This window comes from Pteropus medius, unplaced genomic scaffold, assembly GCF_902729225.1.
Source record: "Pteropus medius unplaced genomic scaffold, Ma_sr-lr_union100, whole genome shotgun sequence".
NCBI classification, from domain to species: Eukaryota; Metazoa; Chordata; class Mammalia; order Chiroptera; family Pteropodidae; genus Pteropus; species Pteropus medius.
Genome location: NW_024353909.1, coordinates 3,390,260 through 3,405,750, shown reverse-complemented (window position 1 = coordinate 3,405,750; position 15,491 = coordinate 3,390,260). Strand labels below are relative to the sequence as shown.

General features: G+C 45.3%; 1 protein-coding gene across 1 annotated transcript in view; it reads right to left on the bottom strand.

Moving 5' to 3' along the window:
- PMFBP1 (polyamine modulated factor 1 binding protein 1) overlaps positions 1-15,491 on the bottom strand; it is a 49,261-nt gene that overhangs the window by 3,993 nt on the left and 29,777 nt on the right. Inside the window, exons 10-22 of the mRNA XM_039851929.1 lie at positions 14,830-14,940; positions 12,380-12,506; positions 12,094-12,251; positions 10,919-11,159; positions 8,636-8,825; positions 8,319-8,472; positions 7,301-7,468; positions 6,889-7,026; positions 3,834-3,998; positions 3,204-3,371; positions 2,738-2,905; positions 1,836-1,939; positions 1,250-1,324 (exon numbers count right to left, since the gene is read on the bottom strand). Of these exons, the coding sequence (XP_039707863.1) occupies positions 1,250-1,324; positions 1,836-1,939; positions 2,738-2,905; positions 3,204-3,371; positions 3,834-3,998; positions 6,889-7,026; positions 7,301-7,468; positions 8,319-8,472; positions 8,636-8,825; positions 10,919-11,159; positions 12,094-12,251; positions 12,380-12,506; positions 14,830-14,940 (1,967 nt within the window). The remainder of the gene's footprint in view (positions 1-1,249; positions 1,325-1,835; positions 1,940-2,737; positions 2,906-3,203; positions 3,372-3,833; positions 3,999-6,888; positions 7,027-7,300; positions 7,469-8,318; positions 8,473-8,635; positions 8,826-10,918; positions 11,160-12,093; positions 12,252-12,379; positions 12,507-14,829; positions 14,941-15,491) is intronic.

The window sequence follows — 15,491 nt, the reverse complement described above, 5'->3', positions numbered from 1 at the left end:
TCATATCAGCTCTGGTCCTGTTTTCTTATCTGTTAGATGGAGCAATCGAGTCTGATCTGTCATATAAAGATCCAGTTTGACAAATGATAGAAGTTTGATTGCAAGGGCCAGCGGCTGTCACAAATGACTCTGATCACATGTCCCCAATTTCTCATGGCTGCGCCTTGGAAACACTCTCACCTGGTTCTGACGCCGAAGCCTAAGTCCTTTCTCATCCCTTTGCTGAAAGGTTGGGGGCACTGGGATTCCGGCTCTGTTGAGGGCTTGGCCTAGTAACTTACCCCCATTTCACAGACGAGGAAATGGTGGCTGTGATGTAGGTGTGGGCAAAGGAAACTTAGCATTATCTCCTGTGGCTCAGTCGATGGCAGCTATTCATATTAAGGGCCGTATTTCCACCTAACTAATGTTGAGGGCAGCGATGACAGCGGGCTCTGGGGCTTCTTGGGCTGGAATTCTGGCTCTGCCGCTTATGGGCTGTGAGACCGCAGGCAAATTATTTAGCCTCTGAGTCTCTCTTTCCTTCTCCATAAATGGGGATTAAAACTGTACCCAACTCGTAAGGTCTTATGAAGGTTCAATAAGTTAATACCTGTAAAGCACTTAGAACAGTGCCTCACATGGGTACATAATAAATATGAGTGGAGCTATTATTATTCAAAGATGGTTTTCCTTTGAATAGTCTCAAGCCCACTCAAGAATGAGTTCTTTGTGAAACAGGAACTTGCTACAATATAAGAAAAAGCCTGATGTTCTCTGTTATCCTCAGAGTCTAACAATTTTTCTTTTAAACTCTTTCAGAAAATGTTTTTGTCTTAGTGAAAAATTTCATGTTTTTTTTTTTCTCTAAAAGATATCCAATAAAGAATCCATCCTCAACTTCTTCTCTGGGCATGTACTAGCTCTTTTACTCTGTATAAACCTGGCTGGAGTTGAAGACACCCCTTCCCTTGTAGCCCTTCACGTCACTGCCACATGCCATGTGCCATTAGGCATACAGGTGGGGCCCTTGCCATGCCCTCAACTCCTTGGCTCTCTGCCATTTTCTCTGGTCTACTCCTGTCAGCATCCCCAATGCCTTCGACATCCCACAGGTCACACAGATGCAGATAGGACTTGGGGTCTTTCAAAAGTCCAGGTCTTTCCTGGGGTCTCACCTACATCAGTGGTGATGAAGCCAGCCCTGTCCCCTGGCTAATCCTTCTACTTAAGGCCCAAGCAGCAGCCTGGGTGCTGTGGGGTGACTTACTCTTTTTCACCTGTCAGCTTGGCGATATATTTGACCTGTTCACGGAGCTTGTTTCCTAGTTTCTCATTGGCAATCCTGTAATAAAATCCACAAGAGAAAAGAGTTTGTAGACTCCTGTGAGCAAGACTAAGCTGGCTGAATGAGACATCGAGTGTTCTCTGCAAGGCTTCTGCTGGGCACCAGACCTCTGCTCATCCCCTAGTCCCCAGAGCTGGAGACTTTGTGGCACCTGACAATTAAGAGGATGCTCCATAATCAATTCCTGTGCAAAATCAGTGATCCCAGGTGAATTCAAGGTGTCTAGGCACTGAAGCTGGACCCCAGGTCGAGAAGAGGAAATTGGACCCTCAGTGAAGCATCTATCGTGGAGCTGTTACCATCCTAAGACAGCAGGGCCTTGTGAATCTGTCTGAAGAGTGACCTTTCCATCTATCCGCAACCCTTGGGTGTGTGCTGAGACAGGATCAGCTTCCCAGGAGGGCAGTGTGTGCGTGTGTGCATATGACACTGCTCTTTGGCACACGTGTGGGTCTCCAGTTCAGCCCAGGCCTTGGGACCCTGACTTCGATTTTAGTTCCTTACTTACTTCTGCTCTTTTGCCCATTGCTCAATGTTGGTCATAATCTGATCACTCTCTCGGTGCAGCCTACAGGTGTCTTTGGGCACTGACCGCTGGGGTAGGCAGCAAGGCTTTGGTGCAAGGAAAAAACAAGATAGTAAGAGGTGGGAGCATAGACCCATCACCTACCTATTCCCAAAGCAGCCTCCTTCTCTCTTCCTGGGAGAAGAAACACTGACTCTGCGGTCCAACCCCAAGGCCAGAGTTGGAATTGCCACAGCAAGATGCCACCTCCAGCAGTGCAGGTTGCACCCACACGGAGGTGACACCCCTGAGCAGGCACCATTTATAGTAGAGACAAAGTAGATTTGTACACTTAAATTGATGATTTTCAGGCCAAAGGCATTAAAGTGGCTTGTTCTAAATAAGCAACATGTTAAACTAATTTTTTAACAGATGGAAGAAAAAAAATATCTTGAGGAAAGGATGCCTTCTTTTCTCATTGGAGAAAAGGCCCTGGGGCCACCCCAAGATATCCTGTGGCTCCCTGGGAGCTGGCATGGGGCATGCTCAGAGGTCTCTTAGCCGACTCTGCAGTGAGCAAAGTGAAAGTGTCAGGATGAGCTCTAGAGGGGGACTGTCCGGGGTCAGGGGTGGCTGATGTACTTGACAGGGAGACGTCACTCTCTCTCCTCTGCAATGGGGCCTTGTTCTGCTTGATATCTCTATCAACAAAGCCACAGGAAGATGGTTAGGTTGAGACCGACGCTGTGGGCCTAGAGCACCCAGACCTTGCTTTGTACTGAATAGAGTGGGTGTCCTTTCCTTGCTCCCAGGCACCTCCACCGACGCCTGTCTGGCATCCAGGGGATTGTATGATGGGCTAAGAGGGGCTGGGAGGAAATGACCAGAAACAGAGGAGCACCTACCTCCTTCTCATCGGCAAGAAGGTTCTCTTTCAGGGCGTTCATTTCCTCCTGGAACGCCCTGAGCTGCTCCTCTTTTGCGGCCAGCATCTTGAGGTCACTCTGGTGCTGCTTCTGCCACTGCAGCACTTGGTTGCTCATTTCCTCCAGCTTTTGGTCGAAGGCGTGTACCTGCTCCGAAGCACAAAGTGAGGAGGAGACCCCAGCTTGCTGCCCTGACCCCAAAGGACCCATGGCAAGGCCACAGGGCCCTTTCTTGGCTTTGGGACACTCGATAGGGGGTATGTTATTTCCAGCGACCAGCAGAGGGCAACCCTGTTCTGATCGTTGCCACCTCAGCCTGAAGCTTAGAGGGCCAAGCAAAAGGAGGGAACCCATTAGCTAAAGGGTGCTAAATTGTTCTGGGTGTATGAGGTGACCTTGGAGATCCTGAACTGGAAGGCAGCTTGAGCCCCAGGCTGCTCCTCACCTCTAGCTCACTCTGCTGGTGGAAACCCTGGAGTTTTTTTAATTCCATGTTGAGCTTTTTCATCCTCTCCTCATAAGCCATGATTTCATCTTCCAGATGAACTTTCCTATCTTGCGCCTGTGTCAAGCTTCGGTGCAGGCTCTTGGTCTCTGAGGTCGCGTGATTGAGCTTCCGGTAAAGACAAGGGGATGAGAGTGGCTGTCAGAGCCCTTTGGCCCTCTCTGCTGAGCCCCACATGGAGAAGGGTTCCAGTCCCTCCCTGTCCTCTGCCCAGGGTGGCGCAGACAGCCTGTCACCTTCCTAGTCTCCCAGAGAGGGGTGGGAAATGATGGTGGTTGGTCTTCTGCATCCTGACATTCCCTCCCGTCTCCTTTCTTTCCAGTCCTATGACTTGATCAGCCAGACATGATCAGCACAAGGATGGGGCATGAATTTTCCTGCTCATCCAGGTTTGGGGAAAATCTTGCCCCAGATCACTCACGGGCAGAAAGACCCGTTAGATTTGGCCTCCATCTTGGCCTCCCTCCTCCCCAGGGATGGCCTTGGTGACAGCCAGCAGTGCAGGAAATTGACTCCTATTCCTCTCATGCTGCTAGGACATTTCTTTGCCCCAAAACAGCCCTGGCCCACCTTCTCGAGGGCTTGAGTCAGGTCGTCTTGACAGGCGGCTGACTTCCGGGCTAATTCCTCATAGGCTTCTTTACTGACCATGGTCTGGAGACACTGCTTCTCTTTCTGCACAGCCTTGTCTAGCTGGGCCTGCAGATTTCCTAAAGCCTCCTTCTGCTGGGCTGTCTTTAGGGAAGAGGAATATCACTGTCAAGGTTCACAGCTATAGAGTCCTTCTCTGTGTCCACAGGAAATGGACAATCACTGGGCTCTATGCTCTTTGCACTAACCTATAGAGCAGTATGTGATAATGCCCCATCTTCACCTCATTGTTGCAAAAGGAAGAGCTGCCTTTCCAGGCTCTTCTGCACCCCTCTCCCCACTGTTTCCCTTTGAGTTAGCATGTCCCCCAAATACAAGGAGGCCTGGAGGTACTGGGCTGTGATGTGTCAAGTACATGAAAAGTCCCTTTCACAGACTGCAGTCTTTGATAAAGATCTGGAATCCAATTCTAGGATGGGAGATATGATAAAGCCTTTCAATTGTGTGCATTATGACTCACTTTGTTCCTGACAGAATTCACCAGCCTTGATGCACCAATGAAAGCAGGGCTGTGTGTGCTTTCTTCATTGCTGTATCCTATCACCTATAGCTCAGTGCATGGCACATAATAGGTGCTCAATAAATACTAAGTGATTTTTTTTTTTTTTAGACTGAGTGAAATACCGCATTGGGCAATATTGGGAATGAGAGGTGCACTGAATACATAGTTCTGGCAAAAGTGTGTTTAAAAACTGAAGTCTGTGTCTTAAACTTAGTAATGAGGATTCATGATAGCTCAGAGGAATTGCAATCTGGAGTTAGAAGGCCTGTTGAGATCCCGGTTCTGTCATTTACTGAATTTCTCTAAGTCTCAGTTTCCTCTTCTGCAAATTGGGATACTTTCAACTGTTTTGCAGAATTTTTGTGACGATCAAATGAGATTATGTATGTAAAAAGGGCTTTGTAAGGTATAAATCACTTTGTAGCTGTGAGTTATAATCATGAATATACTAAGTAATTAGCCATCTTATTATATAGTTTAAGATAGGACAGATATCTACTTCTAGGTCTGGAAGAAGGAAGAAGACCTTAGAAATTCTTATGCCTAATTTCTGTTTTTTGGTATTCTAGAACACCTGCATTCTCCATGTGGCCATACACACATAAATACTCTTTTGGGCTTTCTTCAGTACTGCTCAGTGCTTGAAGTTTATTTTTCTAAATGGAATTTTATATATCTTTGACCCTAGGAATTAGTGAGATGTGAAGTGTTAGACTATTTCTGACCCTATATTTACATGCCCAGGGGCTAAACCTAATCCTAAAGATAGAATAATTTGATCTTCTGGAAATAAAAGTGCATTGTTTCTGGAGACTTCTGAAAAATATTGAGTCAACGGGGTCTGCTCAGTAAAAAAGGGGAGTCACTGGAGAAACTACAATTCACGCAAGGGAGCCCTTGACAACTGGTGGCCGAATCAAGAAATGTCACCATAGAGGTGAGATATTAAAACTAAGAGTAGTGAAAAAAATCACAGGGATGCTAGAAGCTAAAATGGAAGCTTTAATTTAAATTTATCTAACATGAATGGTTTAGCTTAGAGAAAGATTTTTAAAAAATCATACAGACATATGTAAATTATAGAATCAAGGCGTTTGAATAAAAGTTCTCATAAAGATCTACTCTCTCCTTGCCAAAGGCATTAGGTCTAGATGGTTTTATAGGTGAGTTTTGCTAAGTAATCTTTGATTCCCCACTTTCGCTCACATTCATTCCATCAGTTAGTCTGGTCAGTTATACTGCCAAAACACATCCTGAATTCGATAACGTCTGTCTTCACTGATACCACTTGAACTTGGATAGTAATAGCCTCCTGTCTTCCTCACTTCTATACCTACCCCCCCCCAATTTATTCCCACACATTAATCAGAGTTATATTTTAAAAACTTAAATCAGATCAAATTACCTTCCCTGCTCCTTTGAGGAAATTTCATCAATGTCTATCAATTGCTTTTAGAATAAAACCCAGAATTTGTTATAACAAGCCAATATATCATCCTATACCAACATCCTTCTTGATTACTACACTCCAGTCATACTCGCCTTATTTCACTTCTTAGAACATTCTAAGTATTGTATTAAAAAAGCAATACATGCTACACAGTCAGGACTGAAACTAGGAATGCAAAGGTGGGCTGAAATTAGAATCAATTAATTAATTCTATTCACCACATTACAGGGAACATCACTGAAACAGATGGATTCCATTAACGTTAAAAGCAAGAAAATGATGCTACTGTTGAACACCATACTGTAGGTATTGTCCAAAGCAACAGGCAAGAAAAATGAAATAAGAATACATGTATTACAAAGGGTACAGCCCTCTTTGCTGAGAACCTGCTCCTCCCTTATCTTTTATCTTTTTATCTCTCAAATTCCACAGGGCTGTAGCCTTCTTTAATGTGGCCCATCTTTTTTTAAAATATACTTTTAATAAATCTTTTTGGGCATAAAGCAGATGGAAGGCACATAAAGGACTTAAGTAGACAGTCAATAAATGGTGGCCGAACCTAAGCACAGTGCCTCCTATGTGTTAGATGCCATTTACTCCTTTCTGTCATTTTTATCTGTGTAATAAAAAATAACCATCTCCCTCTCCACTCCCTTTCTGTGCTTTGGTATTATTTTTGGAAATGTTCTCTAGCAAACTGCCCCAAACAATGGGTTCAATCAACTCTGGTCTCAAATGCAACATTGGAGGACTTGGTGTCAAAGCCCAGATAGTTTGAGAGCTCCACCAGATTTTTAAAAAATAAGACCTTCTACATGTGGAAGAAACAGTCCTCTAGCTGAGCAACTGGGCACTGGAAGAGTATTCACTACACTTCAAGGGAAGCGAGGCTTCAGGTACCACAGGACGCCCACGGCCCAGCGGTTACTTGCATTTCTGTGGTGGAGCAGAGCTAGGTGCTGACTTCAGGTCAAGGAACCCGGTTCCAGTTTCTCGCCTCTTCGGGGTTTCTGTCTACTCACCTCATTACTCAGCTCTTGGATGACTTTCTGGGAGGCGCTCTGTTGGCTGAGATAGGAATCCAGTTGTGTAGAACATTGCTTAAACTGTGCTTTGAGAGTCTCATTTTCCTCCTCCAAATTTCGAAAAGCCTCTTTTGTCTGCTCCACAATTAAAGAAAAAAACAAAAAACCCAGAAAAGAGTTATCCACAGACTCTGATAGAAGTCCACTCCTCCTTCCCTCACACATAACTCCATCATGAACCCTGTGGCGCCTCAGACCTTCTCTCTCCTCCCCGCTCGCCTTTCTCACCTTCTCTCCCTCTTCTCCCGAGGTCTCAGTGCCCACAGCTTCTGCATCCCTCCAGGCCTGGCTGGGCTCATGTCTGGCCCTGTGTTCACGACCCTGACTCTTCCCAGACTCCCCTTCTCACCATCTTTTCTTTCTTTCTTTCTTCCTGTCGGAATGACTCAATCTCTTGCTCCAGCAACTTCTCCTGTTCTTTGCTCTTTTTCAGCTGCTCCCGTTTTTCTTCCAGTAACCTTGAGACCTCCTTTAACTCCTCTTCTAGAGAGGTTTTGGTGGAGGCTTGTTCCCTGAGCTGAGAAAATGAAGGCTGGGCTGAAAGACAATCCCAAACTGTATTTTTTTTTTTTTTTGGAAAAACAAACAAATTCAGATAACTGTACACAGAGAATGGCTAAAATAAATATGAGAATGACTCCTTGGTTATTTAGCATGTATGATAAAAAAAATTCCCTCTGATTTCGGCAATATTTTTACTTTGTTCAATTAGATTTACCAACTTATTTTATTTGTAGATCTCATGCCTATAGTATCAACCTTCTCTTCCACGTAAAACAGCTTTGCATAAAGTTTAAAAAAATCTTAGAAAAGCACAAAAAAAATAAATCAAAGACTTTAAATTAATGGGCAAGGATAGCTTTTGAATCCCAGAAAAAAAGCATTGTCTTTTGACTATTTTTAAGCTTAGCCCTTGAAAATGCTTACTATTGGTCGTGGCGATGTTATATGGGACAAGGATTTGGAGGTCTGGGCTCTTCATACTAAATGCTATTCCTGCTGTTAAAGCATAGCACAGTTTGCAGATATAGCTATAAACAAGAAAAGGGGAGCCAACCGCAAAGAAGAAATCAACGTGTAATTAAATAGCAAAGGCTAAGCCTCCTTCTCCTTTACTTGCTGCAAGTAAATAAAACCACCTAATGATGACCACGTCTCGTTCTTGAATGGAACACTCCAAGCTGCGAACCCTCTGAATTCAGTAACAGAAACCGGAGCTGACTGGCTGGCTTAGCACAAATTCTAACACAAATTGTGGACAATTAGTTTGCAATGTATTGGTGGTGTCGTCGGCTCAAATAAAGGCCAATATATTTAATGTTAAGCAGAGCAAATGCTTGAGCTGGCTGCCTACTTGCCCTTTGTACCTGGTGTTGGATGCGTTTTAGATGTTCCAGCAGGTCATTCAGTTTCATCTCCTGCTCAGTCACTGTCTTCTGAAGCTGCCTCTTTTCCTTTTCTGAATTTTCCAGCTTCCTCAGGGCCTCAGAGAGTTCCGACGTCAGCTCCTCTATCCGTTTCCTAAAGTAAAATGGCAATGACAGGAGGACGGACTTTGGCGTCTGTGTCAGTGACTGTGAGCTAGCCGCGTGGGGTTTGATGTCTCACTCCCGGGCAGCTGCCCGCAATGTCCCGACCAGCTCGCAGGGGACAGAGCCTCTCTCGGGAGGTGAACCTGTGGTACCTGTTGGGTACGAGCTCCTCTTCGGTCATCAAGGAATCCTTCTGCAGCTTCTGAAGCTCTCTCTGCAGTTCCTGGATGGTGTCTGCCTGCTGCTTCTCCTGGAAAAGGACGCTTTGCAGTTTCTTCTGGGAGTCCTCCAGGTTACTTTTTGCCAAAACAGCCTCTTCTTTATATTGGACTGCTTGCTGAGCTGCAGAAGACAGGAGACAAGCCAGTGGCATGTTCATGTGAGAAGGGAAGTTGCGTGAAGATGAGACTCTCAAATCAGACGAGTTAAAAAGTGGTTCCTTCCTTTTGTGACCTACTTCAGTCCCCAATCTGTCCTCATTCCTCTCCATTTCATTATGACTCCTAAGGAGCTATGTTAAATTATCTATCTTCAACTGCCTTTTAGCTCTGGACTCATTGACTAAAATTAAACAATAAATTGGTACACATTTCTCAGTATCTCTTAGGAGACTCATTCTGTCATGAGGGACATATCCTGATTCTCATGGAGGTCTAGTGAGGGAGCCATAACTGGCTCACCTCATACAGAGACCACTGTAATGTTAAACTTGTAAAAACTGTGAACTCACGAATCAAGATCAATGTGAATAAGAAACAGCTGGAGATGGAGTTACAGAGGAACAGAGGCTGAGCTGGGCCTCAGAATAAGTAAAGGAATCCCAGGCGGGGGGAACTGTTGGAGTGAACGCTTGCTACAGGGAATGGGGAAGGCATGTGAGAAGCGGATGGTAAGAGGCTAGTTTAAGGTCTGGGTAGAAAGAAAACTGAGTAGGAGTTCTGGGAGATGGAGCTGAGTAAGTGCATGGACTGGACGTGGCTTTGAAGGACTCTGAAAGCTTAAGAGAAAAATTTAGACTTGATTTTGTGGTTTCTTGAACAAGGACCTGACATAAAAGAAAGAGGGCTTTAGGAAAATTGGAATGGATTAGAATGGAGAGAGACTTCCTACAATATCCTTTTACCCCATGTCCTTGCCTTCACTGGGTATGAAGGGGAAAATACCCAAAGAAGTTGCTTACTGGAGTTTTTCTACCATAAATATATCTCTGTAGCCTACAGTTTCTACTATTGTTTCTACTTTAAACATCACTCTCTTCTCTATTTTTTTCAGCCTTAGATACTAGAAGAAAGATGGTGTCATTACGGAAATAATTATGCACCTTGGAAGACGGAAGGACACTTTTTTTTTTTTTTTTAAATCAAGGAAGAGAATAGGTTCAGTTTTAGGAATGTTGTATTAGAGGAAGGTGGGTTGCCCAGGTGGAGCTAGTCTCTACGACAAGACTGACCACAGGTGCGAAACCAGGGCTGAGGCTCTAAGTTTTGGCATCATCTGCAAGGGAAATGCAGCTACGAGGAGGAGAGGAGCTCACCAAAGAATGAGTGCAGAGGGAGAGGAGGAAAGGCGGGCAGAGCCTTGCAGATGAGTGACCACTGTCGGAGCAGGAGGGAAAAGAGGAAACAATGGCGAGATCTGTGGAAGAACAAGGGACCCGTCATGTCTCCAAAGCTAAGAAACACTTGAGGTCGGGGGGCCAACCGCGTAGACACACACAGGAAGGAAGCCAGGGTTTGGCACTTTGTTTTTCCTACAAATTTCTGTGTCACTCACATAACATAAAATTTACCCTCTTAAAGTGTACCTTTCAGTGGTTTTTGGCATACTCACAAAGGCGTGCAACCATCACCAATATCTAACTCCAGAACATTTCATCACCCCAAGAGAACCCTCATGTCCAAGGCAAGAAGTTATTGGTGACCTCTGAAAAAGGCAGTATTTAGCAGAGGGACAAGGACACCATCCACAGTACAAACTGTGCAGAAGAGAATGTTTGGAGGCAATAAATAAATAAGTAAATAAATAAATAAGAGGAGAGGGTGTTAAAAACCAGGGAAGGAAGAGGCGAATTGTGTGACGAAGGTTCTGGAGAAGGTGGAGGGGCGTGTGGTGCAGAGCAGCGAAGGGCAGGGCCCTGTCCTCCCTGCGGCGAGGAAGGAGGGGACCTTCATCTGAACTGCTGAGAAAACAGGGCGCAGTTCACTTTTCCAAACCTGCTTTGGAGTGAAGGTTCCAGAGAGAAGGTGAGGTGGAGACTGAGTGAAAGACTTCAAGAAGGCGGACCTTACTGCTGCAAGATGTGAGATGAGGTCACTGGAAGGCTGGGAGTGAGAAAGCGGAGAGGCAGAGGAACGTGGCCATTTGGGGAGAGAAAGGGGCTGCTCCAGCCCCACGTGTTGGAAGTGTGGCGGGGACAGTGCTTGCTGGGGCCTCACCAGCCAGCTTCTGCTGCTGCTGGACATCTTCGAGAGAGTCCTTCAGCTTCTGAACCTCAGCTCGCAGGGCCCCACACTCCACCTTGCAGTTATCCTGCTTCGCCTCCTGGATGGCGAATTCGCGTCCTGTTGTCATTAGCTGCTGCTTCTCCAGCTCCATCTCTTTTTTCATGAGGGTTGTCTGAACCTGTGTCAGTTCCTTCTCTAGCTCGTGCAGCATTTCATCTTTCTCTTGGAGGAGCTGAGGAAAGCAAAGTGTTATTGCTAATGAAGGTCTGAACAGCAGCAGGGCAAAGTCAGTCAGAGATTGTCTTGAGCCCGCCTCCAGCTGCCATCTTCTCTTGCCTCGATATTGTGAAAGTCTCTTACCTTGGCTCCCTGCCCACCCTCAAGCTATTCTCACTGCAGCAGCCAGAGGGGAGGTTCTGAAAATACAGGTCAGATCTTGTTATACCTCTGCTCAAAACTCTCCACTCCACCTCACTTAGAAAAAGGCCTCCCAGGATGCTCGTGACCTGGTCCTTGGCTACTAGGCCGACCTCTCCTCTTGGCAGTCGCATCCCTCTCTGCTTCAGTTGGTCTCTTGGAACACTCCAAACAGACTCCCACTTGAAGGCTTTTGCACTTGCTACACAACTTCTCCATTCTTGGTTTCATTCCCAGGCTTTTCAGGACCTTGATTTATGTTGGCAACTACATACGGATCTTCTAGGCATAGCTCCATTAATATTTTCAAACTGCCTGATTTGTATTTTCTAAGATATTTGTAATTTTTAAAATTGAAATTTACTTCGTTTTCTTAATAAGGCTACACATTATTTTATAGTATTTCTTCCCACTATCAAGCAGGAACAAAAGCATAAGAGAACAACGCAAATGTGTCCTAAACTCTCTACGGGGCTAGGGAAGAACCTCTTTTTTATAGAGTTAACATAACTATTAAGGTCCCTGGATAATGCTATTTTATTTATTTATTCATTACGTGCTACGAGAAATACCAAAGAAGTGCTCAGAATCGTCTCTCGGCCTGCAGAGCCCACAGTCCTGTGGCACACATGTTGATGCTCCCCAAGCAATCACAGTGGGTACAGAACTGCCGGACCCGCTCGCTCTGGCCAGAGTCTAGCCTCAAACCTGCCCGGCTGGCGGTTTCATCTAGAGAGCTCCTTCCTTACCGTGTCTTTCTTCAAACCAAGCTTTTGGGTTTCGCTGAACTGCATCTGCAGCTCCTGCAGCCGCCGCTGCAAGATGATCACCTCCTTATCCTTCCTCTCTATGTGGGCAGACGTCTCCTCTCGCAGCCCGTGCAGGTCCAGCTCCAGCTTCATCATGTCTACGGCGGGATGAGACAGAGTGCGTCTTGCTCAGAGGTGGGTCTGGCTTCTTTCTGGCACCGCTCCCCTCCACCCCTCACCCCGCCCCGGCCCCCCCACCGCTGCAGCCCACCCACCCATGGCTTACCCTTCATGATGTTTTTCTTTTGTTCTGACACGGCTTCTAGCTCCATGCGCAAGTCCTTCACAAGGTTCTGGTACTCCTCCACATGCAGGCACTGGCTGTCTTTCTGCTCCTGCAAGTGCTTCAGTATCTGGGCAGGTGGAAGAAGAACAGGGCAGGAGGAGAACAGAAGGGAAGAATGTTTTCTAAACTGTTGAATGTCCAGAACAGGCAAATCTGTAGGGTAGGAGGTAGAGAAGGGATTGCAAGGGTTGGAGGAGGAAGGATGGGGAGTGGCTGCTCATGGAGATGGGTTTCTTTTTGGAGTGATGAACATGTTCTGGAATTACTGGTGATGTTGCCCAACTCTGTGAGTACACTAAAAGTTGCTCATTGTACACTTTAAACGGTGAATTTTATGGTCTGTCAATTATACCTCGATTTAAAAAAAATAGAGAATTAAAAAAGAAAAAGGATGTGGCAGATTTCTCACACTCACATGGAATGTGCACAAAAGAAGCCACGTCGTCCTCCCTGCAATAATCAATGTCATTGATGGAGCACCTACTATATGCCCGGCACCGTCCTGGGTGCTGCAAACAACCGGACACAAATCCTTGCCCCCATGGACCTGACCTTCTGGTGGGGTGAGACACACAAAGAGCATAATAAGTGACTTACAGAAAATGTTAAAAGTTGATAAATTCTATGGACGAAACAGAACAGCAAAATGGAACGGAGGTGAGGGGGAAGGAGCAGGGATGTGGGGTTGAATATTAAGTAGGAGGGATCAGCTGGCCTCCCCGAGAAGGTGGCCTCTGTGCAGGGAGTCGCTGGACGTGATAGCGGGAGCCATGCTGTAGACGTCTGAGGGAAGAGCTCTGCAGACAGGGGGCCTAGCCAGTGACAAGGCTCCCGGGGACGAACACGAAGGAGGCCATGTGGTTACAGTGCAGCAAGTGATGGGGAGAGTAGGTAGAGATGAAGTGGGGAAACAGGAGCAGTCGCATCACGCGGGGCTTGTAGTCCCTCAGCAAGAACTTTGGCTTCTACCCTGAAGGGGAGGGGAATGGGCTGTAACCAAGAGATGGCAGGAACATGTCCGTGTGGCTGAGAAGGGACAATTAATTGTCTGGGCATCAGGGGAGGCTGGGAGGAGATAGTTATGTGGTTTCGGAGTTGACAATGAGGGAGGGATGCAGCATGAAGATAGGGGACAGCTGGAGACATACAAAGCAGTCACTGTTATGACCCGGTGTAGGCACTACAGGGACTCACAGGCCCCGTCTGTGCCAGGCCAGCGAAGTGGGGAGAGGATGGCCAGCATCACCTGTGATGTGGATGCTTTCGTTCCAACAGAATGTGTAGGGACCAAGAAGGCTTTAGATAGGATATATAAAATGGTAGGGGAAGGTGTATTCTGTTTCTTGGGAAAGTCTATATTATTTTAAGAAATGGAATGTAAAAGAGGAATTAGTGTTTAGTGGATACAGAATTTCAGTTTTGCAAGATGAAAAAGTTCTAGAGATCTGTCGCACAATATGAATGTACTTATTGTGGCTGAACTGTACATTTAAAAGTGGTTAATATGATAAATTTAATGTCATGTGTTTTTTACCACTAGAAAAAAAATTGAAAGGGTGAGGGAGAAATAAAGACATTTTTCAGAAAAAAATAAAGTGCTATGAGATCTTGCTATATATCAAGATGTGAAGAACATGGAACTGACCTTTAAAATAAATACTGACAGCTGTCCAAGGAGGAACCCCAAAGTTCAGGACTGATCCCTCATTCATTCAAACTTTCTGGGATCAGAAAGTCCTAGAGTTTCTGCTTCCCCGCTAGAGGACCCCTTGGGGAGCTGATACGTGTCGTCTACTCTCTCTGCCCCTATTTCAGCATCAGCAGGCTGCCCTCACCTATCCACAGCATGGCCTCATGTCGCTGGCTTTGACTTGGACCTCAAGTTCATGCATGGCTTACCTAGGAGGGGACCTGACCTAGTTTTGACTGTCGGTTGGTCAAATCTTGCTATTTGTTTACATGGTTTAAATGCTTATTCATTATTAGAATAAACTTTTGAGATAGCTTTGAATTTTAAAAATATCGAGTTCTCAAAAAAAAGGAATGAATTTGAATTAATAATCTTCCCCAAATATGCTACTTTTCAGCTGCAACCAGAAGCTAGAAGGCTGGAATGGTCCTTCTGAATCTAGGAGTCTCTGTCTCATTTGGATGTACTGTTGGAGGCGCATTAAGAGACAGGTACAATCCCAAAATCTAATGCTGTCAGACACACTCACCGGGCCTTGCATATATTATGTACAGTATCCTTGTGGCAGGGCCAACCAAAGTCACACAGATATAAAATAAGTATAAAGCATAATATAAAATTAAAAACAAGCAGAAAAACCCAGAATCACGCCCAAATCGGCCTGACCTCCCCAAGCACAAATAAACAAAAGTTCTCCCACCTTTTTGATGTCTTCACAATCTTCTGAGGAGCTAGGAGGATGTCGGTGGGTGGCTGTATAAGAAGCAAAGTCTGCTCGTAATTTTATCAAAGCCTCTTCACGCTCCAGAACCTGCAAACAGGCACAGGTCAGTTATGCTGCATGATCAATATAATGTGTTTATTACCAGTACTATTTTAGCAGTGTTTTTCTTTTATCAGCCTAAGTTTGTTGTAGCATTACATAATTCATCATGCACTTCCTGTGGGATTGGTATGGAGAAGGAGCTATGTTCTCGATCTTACATTAAGTTTCGCTAAGACATAGATAATGATTTGTCTCGAGTCTGCCAGTGGCCACATTTTGGACTCCCTCCTGAACCTCTATGCAGTTCAGTTTATTAGGCAGAAGAAGGTTCTTTGGAGGCGTCATGGAAAGATGCACCTAATCTATCAGGACGCAGGGTTCAAAGTTCAAGAATTAAAGAAGGAAGTTTTTATGGAATGGGTGAATGTATATACTTTTTTAAAATTAAAAAACATGAAATTTTTGTTCTTGTATATTGAGAAGAATTCAAATAAAGCATCAAAAATAAGAAGTGAAAATTTCCTCTCCATTTATTCTCCCCTCTCTCACTTTCACTAAGGAGATGGGACACCATTGGCAATTTCCAGTATATACTT